The sequence below is a fragment of the Engraulis encrasicolus genome, chromosome 10, assembly GCF_034702125.1.
Source record: "Engraulis encrasicolus isolate BLACKSEA-1 chromosome 10, IST_EnEncr_1.0, whole genome shotgun sequence".
Classification (NCBI taxonomy): Eukaryota; Metazoa; Chordata; class Actinopteri; order Clupeiformes; family Engraulidae; genus Engraulis; species Engraulis encrasicolus.
Genome location: NC_085866.1, coordinates 53846592 through 53869439, shown reverse-complemented (window position 1 = coordinate 53869439; position 22848 = coordinate 53846592). Strand labels below are relative to the sequence as shown.

Here is a 22848-nt window from a genome sequence, read left to right as displayed (position 1 = left end):
AGTATGGTAAATGTGTTTCTGGTGTATTACCGGAAGATGACGAGGTTCATTCGGTTCTTGTGCGTCTGGTTGTACTCGTCCAGGCACTGCTCCACCACCTGGCTGAAGGCCTCCATGGATGGAACCTCCGCGTACAGCCGCTCCGACTCCTCCACCTCGGGGTTCATGTAGTCTCCAAACAGCAGGCTCCTCAGGTCCTCCTCACACACCTACATGGCACATAACAAAGAGCACAAAACGATGGTTACGCAATAGAATATGTGATGCCTATTAAGATTCTAATAACACAGAATGAGATATTCGTTTCCTTGTGCAACCTTGTACGGACAGCTGGACCTGTAAATTGGCTGCGCTAAATTCAATTTAGGAATTTGGTTGTAAAAAATAACTACGACATTTCATTCCAAGGAAATTACTCAAAAAGGGAAGACGACATATAATGAGGAAGAAAAAAGATTTTCCGAGCTGCTGGCAAGAGCCTGAATAAGGGAACTCGCCTAAACCCCTGAACTTTCCACTTGTGAAGAAATGTATTTGCAATATTGTCCAATACTAACATACAGTATTTGCCCAGAACAGTCAAAACACCAGAGGGCTGTCAGTCATTAGTCATGTCTAAAAAACTGCAAGAAAAATGGGCGAAATATACCGATGTGGGGCAGATTAATAAAACGACAATGTGATTTGTCCCTTGGCAGTCCAGGACATTTCTAGGACTAGCTACTGACTGCTAGTGACACGCACACACACACACACACACACACACACACACACACACACACACACACACACACACACACACACACACACACATTATGATTTTTCCCATTGGCGGTCTTTCGTACGTACGGTCGAACTAGTTGTCCCTTTCTTGACATGTTCGAACAGCTGGTCAAAGTTCTCGCGGAACTGATCGCTGATGATCTCCTTGGTGAGCTTGAAGAGCCAGGCGCGGTCCTTGTCGTCCACCAGCCGATCGTAGAAGACGCGGAAGACCTCGTGCACGAAGAGGCGAATCATGGTGCGCTTGCCCTCCAGCGACTCCTTCTTCAGCAGCAGGCAGCCCTGGATGACGCGCGAGAAGTCCCGCAGGTTGAAGGTGTAGTGGGACTTGGCCGGCGTGGGCAGCAGGTTCTCCATGGCCTGCTTGTAGACCTGGTGGAGGAGGAGTAGAGGGGACAAAACAGAAATCAGATGGGGCTACTAGAGTTTACGCACTCATCCAAGTGTCCAAAGATGGGATAGGGTTAGCACAGAAGTTTGAAATTGCGTTTGACCACATTGGAGACTGGTCAAACGCAATTTCAAACTTCTGTGCTAAAGTATACTTGACTTGACTTGATGGGCTCACTGCCCGTCGGGATCCAGGTTCAAATCCACCCCTAGGTCATTTTCCAGCCTTACTCCATTGATTTCTAATACTTCTTTCCTGTCATTTCTTCACTGTCCTGTCCAATAAAGCCCATCTTTTTTACGTTCCAAATAATAACAGTGCATGGAAGTTACACAGTAGCAAATAAAGCACTAACAGATTTTGCCAAGGAAACTGTGAGAGAAGAATAAACTATTGTACGCTAATAAGCTATGTACTATTTTGAATCTAAATCTATCGCTATACAAAAGTTGTAAGTGCGTGTACAATGTGTGTGTGTGTGTGTATGTACCGTACAGCAGGGCTTGACACTGGCACCTGCCAACCGTCCAAATGCTAGTAAAACTTGGCTGTGGCTGGTAACAATTTTAATGTCACTAGCCAGTTGATAGGTGGCTTATTCTAAGGTATGATATATCAGAATAGTCTGCACTTCTGCAATAAAACATTTGATACACCAGGGGCAATTACTCTTTCTATTTGTTTGATTTGACAAATGTGCACTCATTGTGCACTCTTCTTCTTCACTCATATTCTGAGGTTAGATGAACAGCATCACGCTAAAGAAAAAAATGTGGCTAGTAGAATAGCTGAATGGCTAGTGACTTGGGAAAACCACTAGCCACAGTGGCCGGCAAAGGAAAAAAGTGAATGTCAAGCCCTGGTGTACGTATGTGTGTGTGTGAGAGAGTGTGTGTGTGTGTGCGTGCGTGCACGCGTGCCAGCCATTCAGCTTCAATCTTTGTAGTTCTTGTGTGTCTGTGGATGACACTTCTATACAAACACATCTAATAGTGTCCATGCCTCTCTGTGTGTAGCTTATTGACACTGAAGAAGGCTCTGTGCAGCCGAAACGTCAGTCATATGAGTCCCTGCAATTTTTAAATGAAAAGAAAATAACAAGAACGAAGAAAGAAAAAACTGAGTGCGATCCATTTCCTAATTACTTGATTACTTCAGAGACGCACCAATAAGACGGAAGAGCGCGGTGTGTGGAAGATAACCATGTACCACAAAAAAAAAAGAAAAAGAAAAATGGGCTCCAGTACCTCTAGTGTTGCGTTGACAATCAGGTTGCCCACAGTGAAGCACTCAGACGGGAACTCGTTGTTACGCAGGTAGAAGGCCACGATCTTGGAGAAGATGTGCAGCATGGTGTCGTCGCTGAACACGTTAATGCTGCAGATGTTGAAGTGGCGCGTGAAGCGCGATGTCACCGCATTGCGTCCCCCTCCGGGAGGGCCCATCGCAGAGATCAGCTGCAGGTCCACCAGCGTGATCTTAGTGGTGTCTTTCAGATCATACCTGGAACACAACGGAGAGGCAGAGGCAACATTAGGTAGGAACGGAGCAATGCAAATGCCGCAAATGATAGAATACTGTACCATAGATAAACTATTTCACTAAATGAATGGAATTTTGTTTGGAGGTTGGGGTGCGCACATCCACAAAACAATAATCCAGGTGCCAGACAAAAGCGTTAGACAGTGTGATGAAGTGGTCTGCACACTGGGAATTAGCTCCAAAAATATAAACGTTATTCCTTTATATAAATGGCAACGTTTCGATCCACCAGTGAGATCTTCCTCAGGACTGAAGCATGAAGGAATGGCTGAATGTGGCCCAATGTTTAGGTCATGCAATTAGAAGGTTGCAGTTTAGAATCCGAGTCCAACAGGTAGGATTTGTGTGGGACAGCCGTGGCCAAATGGTTAAGGAAATGGGTGACAGATCAGAGGGTTGCAGGTTCAAATCCCACCCTTACATTCCCTCCCATTCGCCATGGCTGAGATGACGTTGAGCAAGGCACCTAACCTAACCCAAAATTGCTCCAGGGACTGTAACCAATACCTTGTAAATAACTATGAGTCACTTTGGATAAAAGAGTCAGCTAAGTGCAATGTGATGTCATGTAATGTCTGTGAACTCTTGAGCAAGGCACCTAACAGCAAGGCACCTAACACCTAACTCCAGGGACTGTAACCAATACCTTAGAAACTGTTATGTCACTTTGGATGAAATCATCTGCTGTGCTGAATGTAATGTAATGCAATGACTGAATGAATAAATGAATGAATGAATGAATACCTTATTGTTGAATGTTATTGCTAAATAATTGTTAAATTGTTCAATATTGTCAGATCATGTAATGATTGATTCATGCTTACCAATTTCCGTGGTCAAAGAACTGTCTGAGGAGCTCGATGGGAGGCTGAGCCCCAAAGATCTCCACGGCCGGCATGTTCATGTCGTCCACAAATATGACACACTTCTTCCCCATCGGAGGGCCGAACACCCCCTTACGCCTCTTATCCAGCCTTGACATGATGATGTTCTACACAAGCAGGAGTCAAGAGCAAACCGTTATTCGACAAATATTGAGACAATAGTTAGAGATCTAAAATTAACCTTACAAAGTACACAAAATGTGTTTTTGTTACATGTACTGGTTTTATATGATTATAGTGGACAGCAAATAAATAATCTAATTGTTCATGTTCAGAGAAAAGTATACTCAAATTGTATACACACATGACAATAACTATAGCCTTGAACTTGAACCTGAACTCTCCAAAGCTATGTTCTTTACTCTAATAAAATCATTAATAATTCTATGCATGTGATCAAGAACCCTCCTTGCATGCTTGTATTCTCCCTCGTCTCACCTGGGTCTGATTGGCGCTGGTGCGGGCTGAGAAGTTGATGAAGAACGGCAGGTATTTGTCCTTGTCAAGGTTGTTCATCAGCTTCTCCTTCACATACACAGACTTTCCTGTGCCAGTGGGGCCCACAAACAGCAGGGGGCTGAAATGTCAACAACACACATGGCACATAGTGGCACACACATTCATCTCATTTCTATTCTTCAATACATGAAAAATTCATCACCCCTGCAGGTACTATACAAGGTCAGGACAAAGTGTGACATTTGGACAATACATAGCAACACATCAAATGCAGTGATAACATCTGAAATATATTGTTGAATAATCCAACAAAGTAGAGGATGTACTGTCAGAGACAATCTAAATGCAGAATTAAAGAATCTTTGTCACTGTACACACGACTGATATTCAACAGACTGGGAACATCTCCTGCAGTCACATATCCATACAGTGAAATAATAAAAACCATGTGCTTACACGCCATACTTGATGCCCAGGTCCATTAGATAGGTGTACCGCACCGTGTCAATGGTGGGGACAATGATGTCCTGCACCTGAGTGTTCTTGTCCCCCAGGGTGACGTTCTTAATGGACTCGTTCCAGCTCACCCAACGGCCCTTGCCTTTGAACTGTGAAAAGCACAAGGGACTGTTGGTTATACGCAGGGCCTGTTATACGCAGAGACCTGCCACTGAAGCTCATGAAGTGAATCCATGGTGTAAGTACAACACTAGCACATGATATTACATTGTGGTTACACAAGTTATCCTGTTGTACCTAATGAGGTGGATAGACATTGTCGTTACCGACTACTACTACTGACTACTAACCCTAACACTAAAAATAAGACACACAAATCTGATCTAACCAGCGCAGAATCGTGTATATTGCTATTTAGTAACTGCAGACCAGTTAGTCAGTGAAGTTACTTGTATTTTATTAGAGGAAAAGACACGTTGGTACAAAGGAAACATGGACAAAAAGAAAAACACTAATATAAACCCAAAACAAACACCAACAACCAACAAAAAAGGAACAAGGACAAAATACAAAAACAAAAAGCATAGATACTCCATCAGAATTTTTTTTTAGAGTAATCCACTTCTTAATGGCCAGAAACTAAGGAATATCCCAGAGAGAGAAAAAAAAACATATACATAACATTCCTGGACATAGAAACACCTTTTTGGTGACTGTTAAAAAAATAATTGGTGAGAGTTAGTACAAATAACATGGTGGGCATGCTTGTTGTACTGTACGGACAATGGCGTGGGGGGCCCTACCAGTGGAGAGCACATTGGCTCCAACTGTTTCAACTGTGTGCACAACACAAGTATAGCATCACCAAGACTTCAGACAGTCTGTTTTGAAAGGGCAGATGGAGAGAGTGTTTAGATCAGCAGCCAATAGACTGGAGCGTGTAAAGGTTAGTTTACAAAGCACTTCATCCCCATGTGGTGAGATGACTAACACTTGCATCCCGCCGTGCTCTGGGGTGAGTCATTCAGGACTGTAACTGTACTACAGATATAAAGGACTGCAGTCAGCAAAGACTAATAGTGAGAGACAGGGAGAGAGAGAGAGAGAGAGAGAGAGAGAGAGAGAGAGAGAGAGAGAGAGAGAGAGAGAGAGAGAGAGAGAAAGAGAGAGAGCTAATGTATATATATAGAGACAGAAAGATAGACAGAGAGAGAAATGGACAGAGAGAAGGGGGGTGGCGCTCAGAAAAAGACACAGGAGAATATAGGGAGGCACAAAGAGGGACGAGGCAGGCCAGGGAGAGGGCGAAAAGTGTTTCCACATTAGACAAACCTCGTAGGAGTAGTCATACACAAGGCCCTTCTCATCGAAAGGGCAGTCCCACTTGGCAATGCCGGGCGGGAAATGCTGGTCAAGGCAGTTTCCAGACAGCATTGCTCGTAGAAACTCATCAAAGCGCTGCCGGCCATCCGTGTCACAGCTGCCCCCCACCGACCACACCAGGGAGAATGCAAAAGCAGCCTGGAATATGGATGTGTTGTAACACACATAGAGGCATGCATAACACACACACACGGGCGTGCGCACACACACACACACACACACACACACACACACACACACACACACACACACACACACACCCGCGTGCATAACACACACACGCACACACACACACACACACACACACACACACACACACACACACACACACACACACACACACACACACACACACACACACACACACACACACACACATTTATTTTTCCATATAGTAAATATTATTACTGTTGTAACTGTACATGCATGTAATTGTATGAAGTAACATTGTAGTACACTGTATATTATTACAGCTATATCACATAATATTATATTCTATAAACATATGAAATAGCATTATTTAATTCAATTCATAATATAATAATTAATAATTCAACATTATATAGCTCAGATTCACTCTAGTACTAGATAAGCACAATTGATATTAAAACAGAATGATCACGGCAGACATTGCTATCAGCAAACAACAGACTTTACACATTTCCCCCCAGTTAAGTCAGAAGGACTGAATATACAGTATTAGAGTCTGTGGTTCTGCTATTTAAAACAGTTAAGGGTCAGTCACCATGATCCATGTGTGGATGTTTTTGTTGCCGGGGTCCTCTGTCACAGGGCCGGTAAGCAGCATCTCAATCATCCGTGTGAGAGACACCACCGTGTTGCTGTTACTGGTGGGGACCACTTCCTACATCGGGAAAGGACACAGAGTTGAAGTTGCATTTCACACATTGTATATGCTAATAATCACATATTGAATGCAGTTCCATGCACACAGAGTGTTCCGGTTCCGAACAGAATATTGTAAGTATTCAGAACAAGGCCCGTAATACTGGCTGCGTTCCAATATGCAGTCTTGCGTCCTTCACTTGTGCATGCGGCCTCGTACCAGGAAGTAATATGTCGTGATGACATCACTGACAACAGCATTATATTTCAATATCTTGCAAAAGCTCAATTGTAAAGTCATTTTCTCATTTGCAAACTGGATGGTGAATGAAGAATAGTCCCCAAAAAATTGTTTTGGCTAGGCTGACAGCGGGGAACCTTAATTGTTTTCTCCATGGAGGCGGGGCATCAGCAGAATGTGAGGCCACAAGCACAAGTGGAGGACTCAAGGTCGCATATTGGAATGCATCCTTTGAGGAGAACAGCGTCCTGCAACAGTAATATTCCCGGAACACGACCATATTCGGAATGAGTAAAGATGACATGATTTGTGTGCAAGCTAAATACTGCCATCATTCAGTTTAAAAACGCAATATGACTCGCATGATGTAGCTGCGCTCACTGGTTGGTAAGCTATGCTCTTTCACCTAGAAGTTTAGTTGACACGTTGTTAGCGAGCTCTAGAAGATGACTCCAAACGGTGAAAAGATCATGTCCCAACTCCCAGTACTTTTTAAATGGCAGTTGTGTAAAAATTGCAGGGCTGGCTATTATTATTATTCAATATTATATTTATATGTTTTGTGTAACTTTTTGCCTACTACATTTGTTGTGTTTTTGAATAATGTTGTTGTTAAGGTTCTATGTTGTAAAAAAGAAAAGAAAGAAAAACGGGAAACTTTCTACTATACTGTAATTGTGAGATGTCTGCTCCAGATGTGTATTGATTGTTTCTAATAAATAAAACTTAAAACAAAAATAAAAACAATTGCTGGGCTGGCCCAATGGCTTATCCTATTTATTTTTGAAAATGCCTTCCTGAAGAAGTCAGCACATCTTCCACAAGAGGTCCATTTGTGACTGAACCGTTTAACCTATAAACTTCATTCAAGGACTGTTAGAAAGATCACACGTATGACTCCAATCTGTGAGCAGGACATGTGCCAATTCTTTTTAGTTTTTTAACAACAGCGATCTAAAAACTAGAAACTGTTTTGATTCTGCCCTCTGCCTTAGGGCTTCCGCACACCGGCTCCGACAAAGTGCTGAGCACTGCTCAGCTAAAATTCTATTCCATTGTTTTCAATAGAACCACGCACACTGGCGCCGATGTCCACGGACATTCGCCAATGTCGGACAGCAATTAGAGACAAGTTCTATTTTGTCGGCGCCGCCCATTGACTATCAATGCAATGTTCGTGTGAAATTGGGTTTGGGGGTCCAAATTCTGTCGGAAGCAAAAGTGCGCCGCACTTTGTCGGAGCCGGTGTGCAGCCGGCCTTAGAGCACAATACTAACTGTCATACAGACAATCAGAACAGGTGCTGCCAATAAAGGGTTCCATCTCAACTGTCACATTCTCTCAACATTCTATTCTTAACGAGCATCCGCACTCTAGAATTCTACTGTTCAGCTCTTCAATGCAATGTGATATTGTCTTGCTGGAATGCTTATGACAGCCAGCTGCTTGGCTCAATGGTAAAGGTGCTGGATTAGAGATATGGAGGTTGTGAGTTTGAATCCCACCCGGACCCATGTCGATTTTCAAAATTATATCATATGCAGTGTTCCTTAGCCAACTTGAAATAGCATGTATGTCATTTAGTATCAATAGCAAAGGTGCTGGCTTAGAGATATGGAGGTTGTGAGTTTGAATACCACTAGGACCCATGTTGATTTTCAAAATTATATAATATGCAGTGTTCCTTAGCCAACTTAAAATAGCATGTATGTCATTTAGTATATCCCCAAAACGCGGAGCTACAACACTTTCAAGATGGCTGAATCCAAGATGGCTGAATTGTTTGGCCCATAACTTCTGACTGGGTGGATGGATTTTTCCCACATTTCTTTTAGCTTTGTTTTCTCAATAGTAGTTTTTTAATTTAGGTTTAGAGATATTAAAAATAAAACTGCTCAGCTCTGCCCCAAAAGGCAAGCCCGCTTCCAGCATTTTCTGCGAGAATGCAATCTAGTTCATATTGTACGTGTATAGTGACTAAAATGAAATGAAGAAACAAACTACTCTACGTGTCCAGTATGTGGCAGATGATTTCGATGGAAAGAGGAGAAGAGGGAAAGCAGTAAGGAAGGAAGGACAGCCACAACTGCCAGTCTGACAAGCACCCACCCTGCAGTGCTTGCGCAGGGTCCTGAGCGCGGGAGGCACCAGCCACTGGAAGAGGTCCATCATCAGGGCGGTATGTTCCGGGGCCTTCAGGGGCTCGGGCAGGCTGTTCATCCAGGAGGAGACCAGCGGCAGCCAGCCCAGCTGAGATGGCTCCATGTAGATCATGCCACAGCGGCTCACTGTGGCCGGCTAGAGAGGGGGGCAGAGAGAGAGAGGAAGTGGGGGAAAAGGGAGGGAGAGAGGAAGGGAGAGAGGGAGGAAAGAGAGAGACAGACAGAGTCAGAGAGGGAGAGAGAGAGAGAGAGAGAGAGAGAGAGAGAGAGAGAGAGAGAGAGAGAGAGAGAGAGATGGGGAGAACGAGAGAGAGAGGGAGAGAAATAGGTATAGAGAGAGGGAGAGAGAGAGAGAGAGAGAGAGAGAGAGAGAGAGAGAGAGAGAGAGAGAGAGAGAGAGAGAGTAAGAGATAGCGAGTGAGTGAGCGAGCGAGAGAGAGAGGGAGAGAGAGAGAGAGAAAGAGAGGATTTTCCCAGTATGCCAATATGCATGCAGATGGGCCTGTGGGTCTGATGTGACAGTGTCTGGTGCTGATACAGTAAGTCCTGTCAGTCTAATGACCAGTTGTACTCACAGAGGCCTGAGAGAGGTCCATGGCTTCAAAGATGAGACTCATTTGGCTTGACATCTGAATGATTTCACCACTCATCAGACAGAGCTGCAAATAGGAAAGATGACTTAGATGAACAGGCCTGTACTTATTTCAGTATCAGGAAGAAATCTTAGTCATTTTCTTTTTTTGTGTTATTTCTCTCCATCTTTTAGACCAGTGTTTCCCAACCTTTTTTGTCTCGCGTACCCCCTAAGCCTCTTAGCTGTGCCATGAGTACCCCCTAATTCATGTTCTATATCGCTTTCTTTGTCCTGATGTGACCGCTCCATACATTTGTTATAATAATAAATTTTTTCCAAGTACCCCCTGCAGTGTGCTCGCGTACCCCTAGTGGTACACGTACCCCTGGTTGGGAAACACTGTTTTAGACTAGTGTTTCTCAACAGGGGCTGTAACGCCCCCCAGGGGGCATTGGGGAGCCCTCCCGGGGTGTTGGAAGGATACAGTTGAGAGGGGGCATTAGTTCTTTTAATTTTTCAATACTAAGAGGGGGGCGCTGGCAGGCTTGTGATGAGGTCAAGGGGGCATTGGGAGGCTTAGGATGAGGTACAAAAAAGGTTGAGAAAGACTGTTTTAGATCTTGCATCGCATCAGTGTGCTACCCATTCTTGGTCCTTGAACTGTTTTTCAGTGTCTCCAAGGAATTGATTTGGTGGCCTAGTGTGATTCTGGATCACAACAATACTGGTTCGCATGGCGATGATGTTTGCAACCTGCCTTTTTGTTGTCATCCAGGACAGTGTTCATGCTCTCGATCCACAGCGTGTCGATGGGCCCATCAAACACCACCCATTTCCTATCAGGCGTCTCGGACGAGGCAAACTCACGGAAGGTGTTAGCCACGATCCCATCCGTCCACTGTGGAGGAAAGAAAGAAAGAAAGAAAGAAAGAAAGAAAGAAAGAAAGAAAGAAAGAAAGAAAGAAAGAAAGAAAGAAAGAAAGAAAGAAAGAAAGAAAGAAAGAAAGGTAAAAAAAGACTATTATTGCCAGAAAGATGTAGGAATGAGGAGGAAATGTCTCATTTCCATAGTGCACCGTATATCACCATTTCCACATGAATTTACACAGCGCATCTCCAAATTTCCATATCTTATTTATCCCTATGCTCTAGAGAATAAGTGGGGCCATTCCAAACCAGACTCATCTTGTTTAGTTTTAATTTCATGCTCGATTCTTTACGGCAACAAGACCTCAGATGTCAAAACATCGGGAAAAAGTCAATCCCCGCTTTCAATCAGGAGGCAGAAGAGGATGGAAGCAAATCTCAAGCTGGGATTTGAGGAGTGATATGTATGTCGGTCGCATCGCAACTGGGGAGGGGATTCTCTCTCTATCTCACCAACACACACACACACACACACACACACACACACACACACACACACACACACACACACACACACACACACACACACACACACACACACACACACACACACACACACACACACACACACAGAAAAGCCACCTACTAACCAACAACCATCTGTTCAGCTCATGATAACACTCCCCGCACCCGTTTTCATCTGTCTGACACACTTTATCAGATATCGCCAGACATCCCCTGACGTCATGCAACACAGCAAGAGGCTGTTGATGGCCACCCATGGCCTGAGTCGCTCAAAGAACAAGTCATGCGGCGAGAGCTAGAGAAGATGAGGTGGCTCAATTTGTACCCAGGTCAGAAAAATCCCTGGCCTCTGATTGGCTGAGAAGGTGTCTGACACATGCTGTGGGTTATCCGGTCCCATCAAGTCCATTACGCTCATATGTCAGATGCAGTGGGCGTCAAATCCAATCATGCCATCTTCATCCAGCCATCTTCATCCAGCCATTAGAGCCTAAAACCTGGATACTACGCTCTTATTTTCTTGGTATTATGGAGATGGTGGCAGAATGAGATATGGAAAGAATAAATCTGATCACTGATGGGAAAGTCCCTAGTGAAAAGTGCCCACAAGAATACAGAAACGGTACTTAACAATTAAACATCTTCACTTTAAATTCATAGACCGAGGGACAACTGTTGCTTGATGTTACAGATGTTTACAGATGTCACAGCACTAGGGGCTTTTGTAGTTCTATGTCACTGACAAAAGAAAGTGGAATAAAGGCACAGGTCCAAACAGTCCTTGAAATTCACTTGAAGGAGACGCACGTGTGTTCCTCATGACCAAGGCTCCAGGATGCTGAGCTCTGAATTGATATCCAATCACAGTATGTGGCAGGGTCCGTGCTGCTTCAGTGCATTCAAGCTCTGCGGCACCATACTGACAGAAATCATGCCTCCTGCCATATTTGTCATGTGACAAAATGTCACCTGGATTATACATTTCCTTTATTCAGGAAAATACCCGCTATGCCACACTGAGCCTTTAACGCCACACTTCAGAATCACAGCAAGCATCAAGAGGATTAGTAATAGGGGGAGGGGTGGTGGGGAGGTTGCGCAGAGTCAGATAAGGAGCCCTGGATGCAACATGCTAGGAGAGATGGTATCCTGACATACGATGAACAGAGCTGCTAATGCTGATCAGCCTTACATACCGCTGCCAACTCAACATGTTGATTACAGGCAGTGCACAGACATGGCAAAACAGTTAACATCAGCACAAGAGAAATCAACATGTTGAAGAATCATTTGATATGGCAGGCCCCTACTACTGTAGCAATTTATACCTAGTTTGTATAATTTTGTTCTCTTGACAATTATAGCAGGTAGCTTCACTCAGAATGTCTTGAATCATTTTGAGGATGCTGGCCCAAAGAAAACACTTCAAATCAACAAACAGAATACACTCAGTTGCACACAGAGGAAGGCAAATGCCAAAACGCGTCTGTGCACAATTTAAAAAAATAATAATAAAAAAAACAGTTTGATGCAAGGTGCGCCCCTATCTGTTTGATTTGAAGTGTTCTCTTGACGTTTCCCATGAGCACACAGACACGGGCAGTACAGTTGGCTAACTGTCAATACCAGGTCCTGGGGAAATCAGCTTTAAAAGTGTATCACTATTTCCCAAAGTCAAGTGTATGAGCCTTGGAATTGTGTCAGCCTAATTAGTCACGCCCAGTGATTGGATACTCTGCAGAGTTCACGAAAGATATCCAATCACTGGGCGTGACTACAAAGGCTGATACACTTCGAAGGACGCACACTAGACATTGGGAAACGGCCTATGTCTCTGCCGTACCTCATGAGAGACTGGATCAAACTGCCCAAAGAGCTGGCCCATGGTGATGGACTTGGGATTAACGGTGCGGTAGATGACTTTCTCCTCCTCGTCGTAGCCCTTCTCGTTCATGAGGGTCAGCGTGTCCGCCAGCACGTGCAGCACTTTGGTCTTGCCGGCAAAGGGCTCACCGACAAGCATGAACCTGCGAACAAACAATCCATCAAGAAACAACACATACAAACACGGAGAGGTATGTGTGACCTTTGATCAATATAAAATACAAAATGGAATGTCTTCACACTTGATCCTGTTTCTATTTCTTTGTTTCTTATATGTGAGTGAGCCGACATTACAATTTATGTCACATTCGTATACGTTTTTTTGTCCTTCACCTGCGTTTTGGATGTGCACACTGCAGGACAATGTGAGAGGAGACAGGATGCGAATGGGAGAGCGAGATGAAGGAGGATCAGGAAATAACCTTGGGCCAGTATTGAACCCGGGACCCTGGTGTAACAGTATGCCAGAGGTGTCAATAGAAAAAGTCAAGTCAAGTGTACTTTATTGTCAAAAATCTATGTAACAGGGTTAGCACAGAAGTTTGAAATTGCATTTGACAAGATGATATTACATAGCTGTTACACCAGCTAGTCCGTTGTGCCCCATCACAAATATGATCCAACCAGTGCTAAGTTAGCTGATCGTAATACAAGTGCACAGGTCTACTTGTTACTCAGATACGTTACCTGTGTTGGAAGCACACTGTTTTTACTTATACTTTTGACATCTCTGCAGTATGTTGCAGTAGCCCTTCAGCCCACGACCAAGCCAAAAGATGTGTTCATGACCGGTACTTTCTCATTACTTCAGTTAACCTGCGGTCAACCAAATAAATACAGGACTTACCCATGACGAACGATCATCATCTCGTAGGTTTGGATCATCTTCTCCAGGAAGACGTTTGCGGGCTGGACGTTATGCTCCCCACAGCACACTCGAGCACAGTCCAAGAAGAGCTAGAAATCAAAGCAGACACAGTGTTGGCCTACAGACAGCTGTCATGGTGGAATACTCACTTCCGGAAGAAAGGCTACTAATATTCAAAGCAAATAGCCCTACAAATTGCACTGAGCTTTTCTGTGTGCTATTGTGCATGTTGAGTAGCTCTAATGACTCAGGGTTTGACCAAAAAAAGACAAATATTTACAAAGAGCTACAATAGTATTTGAGCACTGTATACACATTTAAAAATAGCCATGATATAGCCATAAAAAAATCAGAACATTAATCATGAGACAGATAGATGTGTCAGAGCAAGAGACCTGATAGTCAGCTGCAGGCAGGACAATGCCGGGGAACAGGTCACTGGTGATTCCATTAAACAGGGGAATGTCATGTGACAGGAACTTGGCCTCATTCACATCTTTGATGGATCTGAGTAACTGGAGAAAAGAAAGACGGTCTTTAAAAGCAAAACTGTTCAAAGTGATCCATTTTGATTAGGACGTCCAGTTGCTGACGACTATGCTTCCTGTGTGACTACAAGTAAGCATGCAACCATGTGCAAATGAGTGCTCATACTGTACTTACTGCTGAACTATCAGAGCACTGCGCATGATACTGGAGGGATTATCTAGGGCAGTGGTTCTTAACTGGAATAGTCTTGGGACCCACAATTGTCCATCGTTATTATACTGTGACCCAATATTTTGTAGCGCCGTCAGAAATGTCAAAAAATTATAAAAAATTGATCCATGGATTTGATCATATGCATCAGCATTTGCATTGTATGCTTACATACAACAAGTCTATCAAGAGAGCAGATGAGTATTAACCATATTTCACCCTCTCTAAGACGTCAGTTAAGTATTCAATACCGCATCTTGTTTAAATTTTGTGACTGGCAATAAAAGGGTAAAATCATACATTTTTACATCACAGCTCCGTGACCCACCCAGGACCCCTCCACGACCCACTTTTGGGTCCGAACTCACCAGTTAAGAATCACTGATCTAGGAGGCAGAAAGCTAGCAACATTCATGAACACTTTTGTCTCTACTGCTACCTCAACATGGACGTTTGGAAGATCGTCCCAAAATTGACATAAAATACGCACGGCAATACATTCATGCACGAAATGTGCACACGGCTAACATCACCTGGATGAATGGGAATTTATACAAACAATTTGGATAAGCAATTCTTGTTTATCATTCTTGTTTAAATGAATAACTACTGCTAAATGTTGTGATACCTATGCACCATGACTATGCACCATGCCAGGTGTCCAGGGGCAGTCCTATGGGACGGCACCCAAGGGGGGGGCAGCGCCATTGCAAAACTTTGCCCCCTGTCAACATTGCGAAAATCACCAATTACCACTGTTCGCATGTTATTTCTGTGCCATTACAACTTTATCACCCAGTGAGCAGACGGTACGTCTTCTGATTGGCTGAGCAGGTGTCCTTTATTCCCCGAGAGCAGTACACCTATGATGTCATGCGGGCGTGCGGGCGTACAAGTTGCTTCTTTTCTAACTTTCTGGCGAAGTGCCGCTACTAATTCTAAACTGCAGGTTGCTATGGCCAAGACCCGGTCGTTAATTCTATCACATTTGCTTGTCAAGCCAAGACTCTGTCGTTAATTCTATCGCATTTGGTTGTCAAGTCAAAAACCCAGTCGTCAATTCTATCGCATTTGGTTGTCAAGTCACCCCAACGTTCTGCGCGCGTCCTTACATGCCTCCGATAGAGGCGTGTCTCACTAGATTAGGAAGTGGTGCCCATAGCAACGTAACAAGCGCAGTGGTTAATCTACTTTCTCACGAAGCCTTAGATCAACATATTAATAAATTAATACTTAAGTGCTGGTACCCGGGTGATAAGCGGAATAGCGGCCTTCGAGGTGTCCCGATATCAAGGGAAAATGGACTTGGCGAAGGCTATGCCGTCGGGCTGTTAGAACGCTCCGCCTCGTCGTTTATTTCCCTTGATATCGGGACACCTCGTCGGCCGCTATTCCATACATATTGGAATCATAACATGGTATTAGCAGGTTGTATCAGCAGTTACAATCGTTTTTTCACATATTTTGCGCTTTGACTTTTTGTTACGGGGGTGGGCGATGCCCAAGGCGCAAGTCATTGTAGGATCGTCACTGCGCGTGCCTACCAGCACGTCCTCGTTCTCCTGCGGGAACTTGAGCTTGAGGTTGCCGGCCGCAACCAGCACAGCCTTGACGGCGCGCATGCCGTAGTCATAGTGGAACTGCGAGGAGAGCTGCTCCGAGCACAGCCGGTACGTCATCACGATCTTCACCGACAGCGGCTTGGCGTTCAGGAAGCCGTACGAGTACAAGGAGATCTCGGCGATCAGCGCATAATTAGGCACCATCATCGCCACCGTCCTGAACAGCACCTGATAGAGAGAGAGAGAGAGAGAGAGAGAGAGAGAGAGAGAGAGAGAGAGAGAGAGAGAGAGAGAGAGAGAGAGAGAGAGAGAGACAATTCAATTCAACACGCGGTGCAGGGAAGCGAGAGGGGAACAGAGATAAATGAGCTCGACCCTGACATTGCAGCCGATGGATTTTTTAGCGTCTGTGCTTTCTCCATCATCAGCTGCTCCCGACGAGTCGTTTGCTAATTAATCCGCACAGTGGAGATTGGGAGAGGAGGAGGAGGAGGGACCAAGCAGACATCCTTTAATTAAAATAAATCCACACAAGAAGTCGTGCCCACTGTCAAGGAGTCTTTCCAACCAAAAAAAGGAGGACACAGGAAGAGAGGAGTCGTAGATAAGAAGAAGGGAAGGGGTAAGACAAAAGGAGGACAAGGAGAGGGGTAAGAGTGGTAGAAAGGCAAAATAGAGGAGAAGAACATGAGGTTATTAAGGTCACCTTGAGGTTATCGGGGAGCTCGGATCGACCGGCGTATCCGGGGTTCATGGTGATGGCCACAAAGCAGTTGGGGTTGAGCTTGAGCTCGGTGCCCTCGAAGTCGAAGTACTCCAGCTTCATCTGGATGGCGCGCTGGATGCAGAGGATCTGCTGCGCCACCACCGACAGCACCTCCAGCTCGATGCGGTTGAACTCGTCGAAGCAGGCCCAGGCCCCCGAAGAGGCCAGCCCCTTGAAGAACTGCAGCACACATTACATTACATTACACCGACGTAGCTGAAGATTTTATACAAAGCGACTTACAGAGATACTACTACAGGGTATTGGTTACAGTCCCTGGAGCAGTGTGGGGATAGATGCCTTCCTCCTACCATGGAGGAAGTAGAGATTGGTAAGGGTGGGGATTGAACCCGCAACCCTGTGATCTACGGTCCAACTCCCTAACCATTACATCACGGCTGCCCCTTGAAGAGCTACAGTTCACACATAGACAGTGGCCAGCTGAGGCCAGCTGGGCTAGTAGGGAATTTTCTTTTCGCGCATTGAAATAGAGCAGTTTCTTTTGACTTTGGTCAGCTCACATGTAACTCTGTGTGTGTGTGTGTGTGTGTGTGTGTGTGTGTGTGTGTGTGTGTGTGTGTGTGTGTGTGTGTGTGTGTGTGTGTGTGTGTGTGTGTGTGTGTGTGTGTGTGTGTGTGTGTGTTTGTGTTCACACGTATGTGTCAAATAGTAATCGTACATCCACTTAAGAAACTAAAACTTTCTCAATGCCTTGATTCAACTTATCAATCAAATTCTATCAATACTATTCTGTACCTAAAGCAAAACATCGGGATTAGCAGTCTGAGTCCTTCCAAACACCAGCAGTGTAACACTAATTGAAGCTTCATATACTTCATCTACCTTGCCCATGGCGAGATAGTCGAGTCCATCAGAACAGTTGAAGACCACACACTGCACAGCCAGAGCTTTGGCCAGATCCTTGGTGGTCTCCGTCTTCCCAGTGCCAGCAGGCCCCTCTGGAGCCCCTCCCAGACTCAGGTACAACGCTCCGATCTGACAACACAGGAGGACAGCACAAGATCAATCACATTACATCACAGGAGGGCAGCACCTCATCAATACACAACATTACATTTCACTTAGCTGAAGCCTTTTATCCAAAGCGATATTTATTTTACAGGGTATTGGTTACAATCCCTGGAGCAGTGGGGTGTTAGGTGCCTTGCTCTAGGGCACCTAAGCCATGGAGGGCAGTAGGGAGCATTCTTATAAATACAGTGTAAAGTCAATGGAATGCTTTGAGCCAAACCACTGGTCCTTGGATCAAGATTGATGATGTAGATTCAAATGTGGATTCATGTAATTATTAACCTATTTTTAATTGATGTGATTATTATTTTGTAGTTTGTTTTCATTTGTGTAGTTTACTTACTTTATTTACTTACTTTGTCATTTGCATTTTACATAATTTCACAGCATGTCTTCACCAAAGTCAAACATGATGCCAATGCTCTACATCTAACAACTGTAGTAGCAGATGTGGAGATGGGATTATGGCGGGCCTGAAACGCTGAATTACATTCTAACAACATGGCTATGCTATGACATCACTCAGAGCCTCAAGTAACAGTTGGCTATTACAACTTTAGTGACAGTAAGGTTATAACAGGCTCTGTGCAAAGGGGTTGTGATGATTTTAGTTGAGTGGTGGGACGGTACCAGGGTGCGGTAGCATCTGTCGGTGAGGGGAGTGATGACCAGACGGGGCGAGTTGCCCAGATACTCGTAGGCGTACTTCACGTCGCAGTTGATGATGCGCACTCGGACGTTCTCATTGGCCCAGTAGTAACGCAGCTGGGCCAGCCACTGGAAATCGGTTTCATTTGACACACCTGCAGAAGGGATGAAAGCAACATTCATACTGTTTAATTATTACATTATTATATAAATTAAAACATGTTCAAATTGAGCAAAATGTCTGCCTCTGAAATGCAATTCAGTCTGTGTTATCTATCATCAACAGTTTGGTACAACGCTGCATTATTTGCAGTAAAGGACAAAATCCAACATTGTGTACACAAAATCGAGACACAAAATTCCTGTCGGGGCATGAAATATGTATGATATTTGATATTGTATGTGTGCTATCTTCTAATATGACACCATACCATGCAATGTCAAAGCAACATCATAGAAGACCATGCAGTAGTCATGATATGAGGGATGTGTGCTCTTCTGTGTGCTTGTGTGGCCAATGGTGCGCACCTTTCTCCACCATCTCCATGACAACGTCTCGAGCGTGCACGTCGATGGTCACCAGGGCCCCCAGGGTGGTGCGCGTCTGCTTGGGCAGCTTGCCTCTCACCAGCTCCACGATGTCATTCAGCTGCAGCTGCAGTCGCTCATGGTACGTCCGCAGGCACTACAGAGTCACACACACGCGTGCACACAGAAGCACACACACACACACACACACACACACACACACACACACACACACACACACACACACACACACACACACACACACACACACACACACACACACACACACACACACACACACACACACACACACGCATACACACACACACAGACTGTTGACTGAGAGACAGAATATATTTTTTTGTATATAGAATAAATTCATTTTGTTCAGAATTGATTGAAATGAATTAAAATATTCCATAACAGTATTATTCTGTATAGAATGGATATGTTTTTATTAGAATCAATAGAATCGATTGACTCAAATGAACTCATTTGATTTTGAATTAAGCGTGTTCATTCAATATACAGTTACATCCTAAAGATGTCATCAGGCCTGGAAATTATGGCGATATGCAGACCCCCAAAAAAATGGCAAATGCAGGAAATGCAGCACTCACTCTACTAGAAAAGACATCAACATTTGGAATACAATTTCTGAGCTGCATCATATCAGGCATGTTGCAATACTATATGCAGGGAAGCTAATGGAGCGACAGTTGGGGCCAGTTGTCCTGGGTCCAGGGAAATGCAACCAGAATTGGGTCCCCATTACATTATGTGTATTGAGAGGGGGGCCTTTCAGATGATTTTGTCCCGGGCTGGACCACAAAGCTGTCGGCGTCCCTGACTACAGTATATGCATGATATACTACTATACAGTATGTCTGTGAGGAAGTGTAGTCGTACATTGTTGCGGATGGCCTCGTGGACCTCCAGTGTCCAGTAGATCTGGGAAGTGCACAGCACCACCTGACCCGGCCAGTCCCGCACCCACTGGCTGCGCTTGGTGTCTGGGTAGGCCTAAGGAAGGAGCAGAGCTGGTTACATCTTTGGGTATGATGCTGAATACACTGTATATACATAATAGGTGTGTGCTTTCAAATCTTAGAATTAAAATCACATGATTGAATTCCCAATCAGATATTCCCTATCATGGCATGCACCACCCTGATATTGAGTGGGTGTTTCTTTTTGGCAATTCCAACCAGCAGTAAACCCGGTTTTCTTGCAAAATTTTCCTGTTAACTGTATGGAATCTTGAACCTTGTGTCAGTGTCAGTGCAGCACAGTCACTGAGAGTAAGTTTATTCAGTTTGAGCACGAGTAATGTGAGCTCTTTTTCATCATTCTGAATGTGGCCGTGTGCCGAGAACATTCCGGTTGTGGAACACTGTTTCACACATGTAAACAGTGCCAGAGGTGGCCAAAGTAAAAGTAAATTTATGGTGTAAGTAAAATACTATCACATTATATTGCATACCGGTTACACCAGTTTTTCCATTGTACCTAATGAGGTGGCTAAACATTGTTCCTGAATTAAAAAAAAAAATAAAACCACTAAATTTGATCCAATTAGCACAGAATCAGGTACATCTCTCTAAAGTAACTGTAGACTAATTACTCAGTGAAGTTACCTGTATTGGAAGGAAACTATGGCAGATTTATTTTTTTTACTTCCACTTTTACTTTTGCCAGCTCTGCCGAATACTGACAAATACTCCATTTGGAACTGGAATGCTCCGTGCATGCGTGTAACTGGAGGCGCTGCTCTCATCTCACCAGTCGAGAGCGGTTGACGACGTCACGCACGCTGCGCAGCATGATGTCCTCCACCTGCACCAGCCACTTCTCCACGGCGCCGCGCGCCTCCGAGGTGGAGATGAGCTGGATGAACTCCACGCGCTCGCCCTCGCTGCTGTACATGGCGCGGATGTCCAGGTTGGGCAGGAAGTCCAGCTTGGCGATTCCCTCAAAGCACTTCTTCAGGTGGGGCTGCACGCGCAGCGGGTCCTTGGTCTCCGACAGGATCTCCAGCATCTCGTCGTTGGACAGGAAGAAGAACCTGCGGCGAATTGGGGTAAAATCCAAATGTTTATTATCGCTCATTCATGGCTCAACTCTGTAGTAGTCAGAAACCCCAGCCTCCGCCTCGGGAAAGTGCAATAGAACGGGTACTCAGATTGGGCTTCCGAAACACAAACTCGGACCACTTCGGTGTACTCTGTGTTTTCAGACATGAGTATTGTCCCCAGCTGTTGCAATAGAACACATTTACAACGGATGTCGGGAGAACGAACATGGGTCCACCGACAACCGGGTTTCAAAAGAATGAGCCATTGTTAGAGCTATGTGTTCAATTACGCTGCCCTACAAAGGCAAGATGCAGTAATTATAGCAATATTGAAACAGAGAAGAAGGCCTTCAAAGCCTTGGTGTTAGGTTGGGTATACTAGTTGCGACAAATTTGACGTAGCAATATCTCTAAATGGGGCATATTTGGACCATAAGGCTTTGTCACAAGATAACGGAGGTGTTATGAAGGCCATTTTCAGTCTCAAATAAATTTTGACAATATGTGTCGTTACTGCACTTCGCCTTTGTAGGGCAGCAATAATAACTTCCATCATACCACATCAAACTACCCCACATACACGGAGAATGCACTTTCATCTACAGTGACATACAATCAGAAAAAAAGACATTGTACCAGAAAAATCATCAGAGTTGTGTGTGAGACAGATGTTAATTGTTATGGTGCACTAGGCACTGTTTACGCACATGTCTAAATGTAGAATAACGCATTGGTTTTGGCCTCTCATTTACAAGTAAACAGAGTTTTAGAAATATGTTCCCCTCTTTTTCAGGGGCCTGTCACAATGGCATTTTTTATATATATCCATATGCAGTGTTTGTATGTAAACAGATAAAAAAAAATAGCTGTGTTTAAAAATATCCGCATACATGTAAAGTATCCGCACACATGTAAAGTTAAACAGTGTCTTAGTGTGGTGGCCAGAGACTCAATACGATTGCTGCTTGCCCTCATAATTCAGAGGTCAAGAAAAGCCTAAATGTTTTGCTTCCTGTAGACTGATTTATCCATATGTAGCTGCTACAGTATACCGTTGTGGTAAAAAGGGCATAGACAGTACTGCTAAAAAACCCTCTGAGAAACCTCTCGGATTGGAAATAACAAAGAGGTAGGTGCCTATACGTATTTCACAATGTTGTGAACGGGACTGACCGAGGGAAGAAGAGCCTCTTCTTCTCCAGGTAGGCATTAAGTCCTTTCATTATTTTGTCCAGCAGGCCGTTGGAGTCCTGGAGCTTTTCAAGCAGACCAGGCAGCGATGTTGCAGGCAGAATCTGTTGGGTAAATGACAAGAAAGAGTTAACAACAAGTGGAGAATATTTAATCAATAAAGCAACCCAGTAAAATGAAACAGGTCCGGTACAGTTCAGAGTAGGCCACTTAGACCAATATGTTTGCACTGAAAACAAATGAAGTATATTACGATTCAGAGATAGTACAATATATACGTACTGCACATGTATCTCACACAAAATAAACAGATGGGAAGAATTTAAAAAAAGAGAAAACAAGATAGATCTGCTTACACATGTGATCCAATGATGCACCTCAAATGAGTAGGCTAGTTTCCTAACCTTTACCTAAAGAGGGTCCAAGACCAAGTTTCTGGACAGAAACACAGTCTGAATTTAAAAAAAAGCAGGCTTACTT

The 22848-nt window shown here is 44.3% G+C and overlaps 1 protein-coding gene across 1 annotated transcript in view; it reads right to left on the bottom strand.

The window, feature by feature from the left end:
- dnah12 (dynein, axonemal, heavy chain 12) overlaps positions 1-22848 on the bottom strand; it is an 83621-nt gene that overhangs the window by 39655 nt on the left and 21118 nt on the right. The window contains exons 20-42 of the mRNA XM_063209351.1: positions 22847-22848; positions 22351-22472; positions 20886-21168; positions 20013-20126; positions 19104-19260; positions 18558-18730; positions 17739-17891; positions 16836-17075; positions 16112-16357; positions 14264-14383; positions 13848-13957; positions 12960-13143; positions 10482-10622; positions 9726-9809; positions 9098-9286; positions 6647-6766; positions 5851-6039; positions 4516-4667; positions 4039-4177; positions 3541-3707; positions 2422-2677; positions 850-1155; positions 31-209 (exon numbers count right to left, since the gene is read on the bottom strand). The exon at positions 22847-22848 is cut by the window's right edge and continues 193 nt beyond it. Of these exons, the coding sequence (XP_063065421.1) occupies positions 31-209; positions 850-1155; positions 2422-2677; positions 3541-3707; positions 4039-4177; positions 4516-4667; positions 5851-6039; positions 6647-6766; positions 9098-9286; positions 9726-9809; positions 10482-10622; positions 12960-13143; positions 13848-13957; positions 14264-14383; positions 16112-16357; positions 16836-17075; positions 17739-17891; positions 18558-18730; positions 19104-19260; positions 20013-20126; positions 20886-21168; positions 22351-22472; positions 22847-22848 (3826 nt within the window). The remainder of the gene's footprint in view (positions 1-30; positions 210-849; positions 1156-2421; positions 2678-3540; positions 3708-4038; positions 4178-4515; positions 4668-5850; positions 6040-6646; positions 6767-9097; positions 9287-9725; positions 9810-10481; positions 10623-12959; positions 13144-13847; positions 13958-14263; positions 14384-16111; positions 16358-16835; positions 17076-17738; positions 17892-18557; positions 18731-19103; positions 19261-20012; positions 20127-20885; positions 21169-22350; positions 22473-22846) is intronic.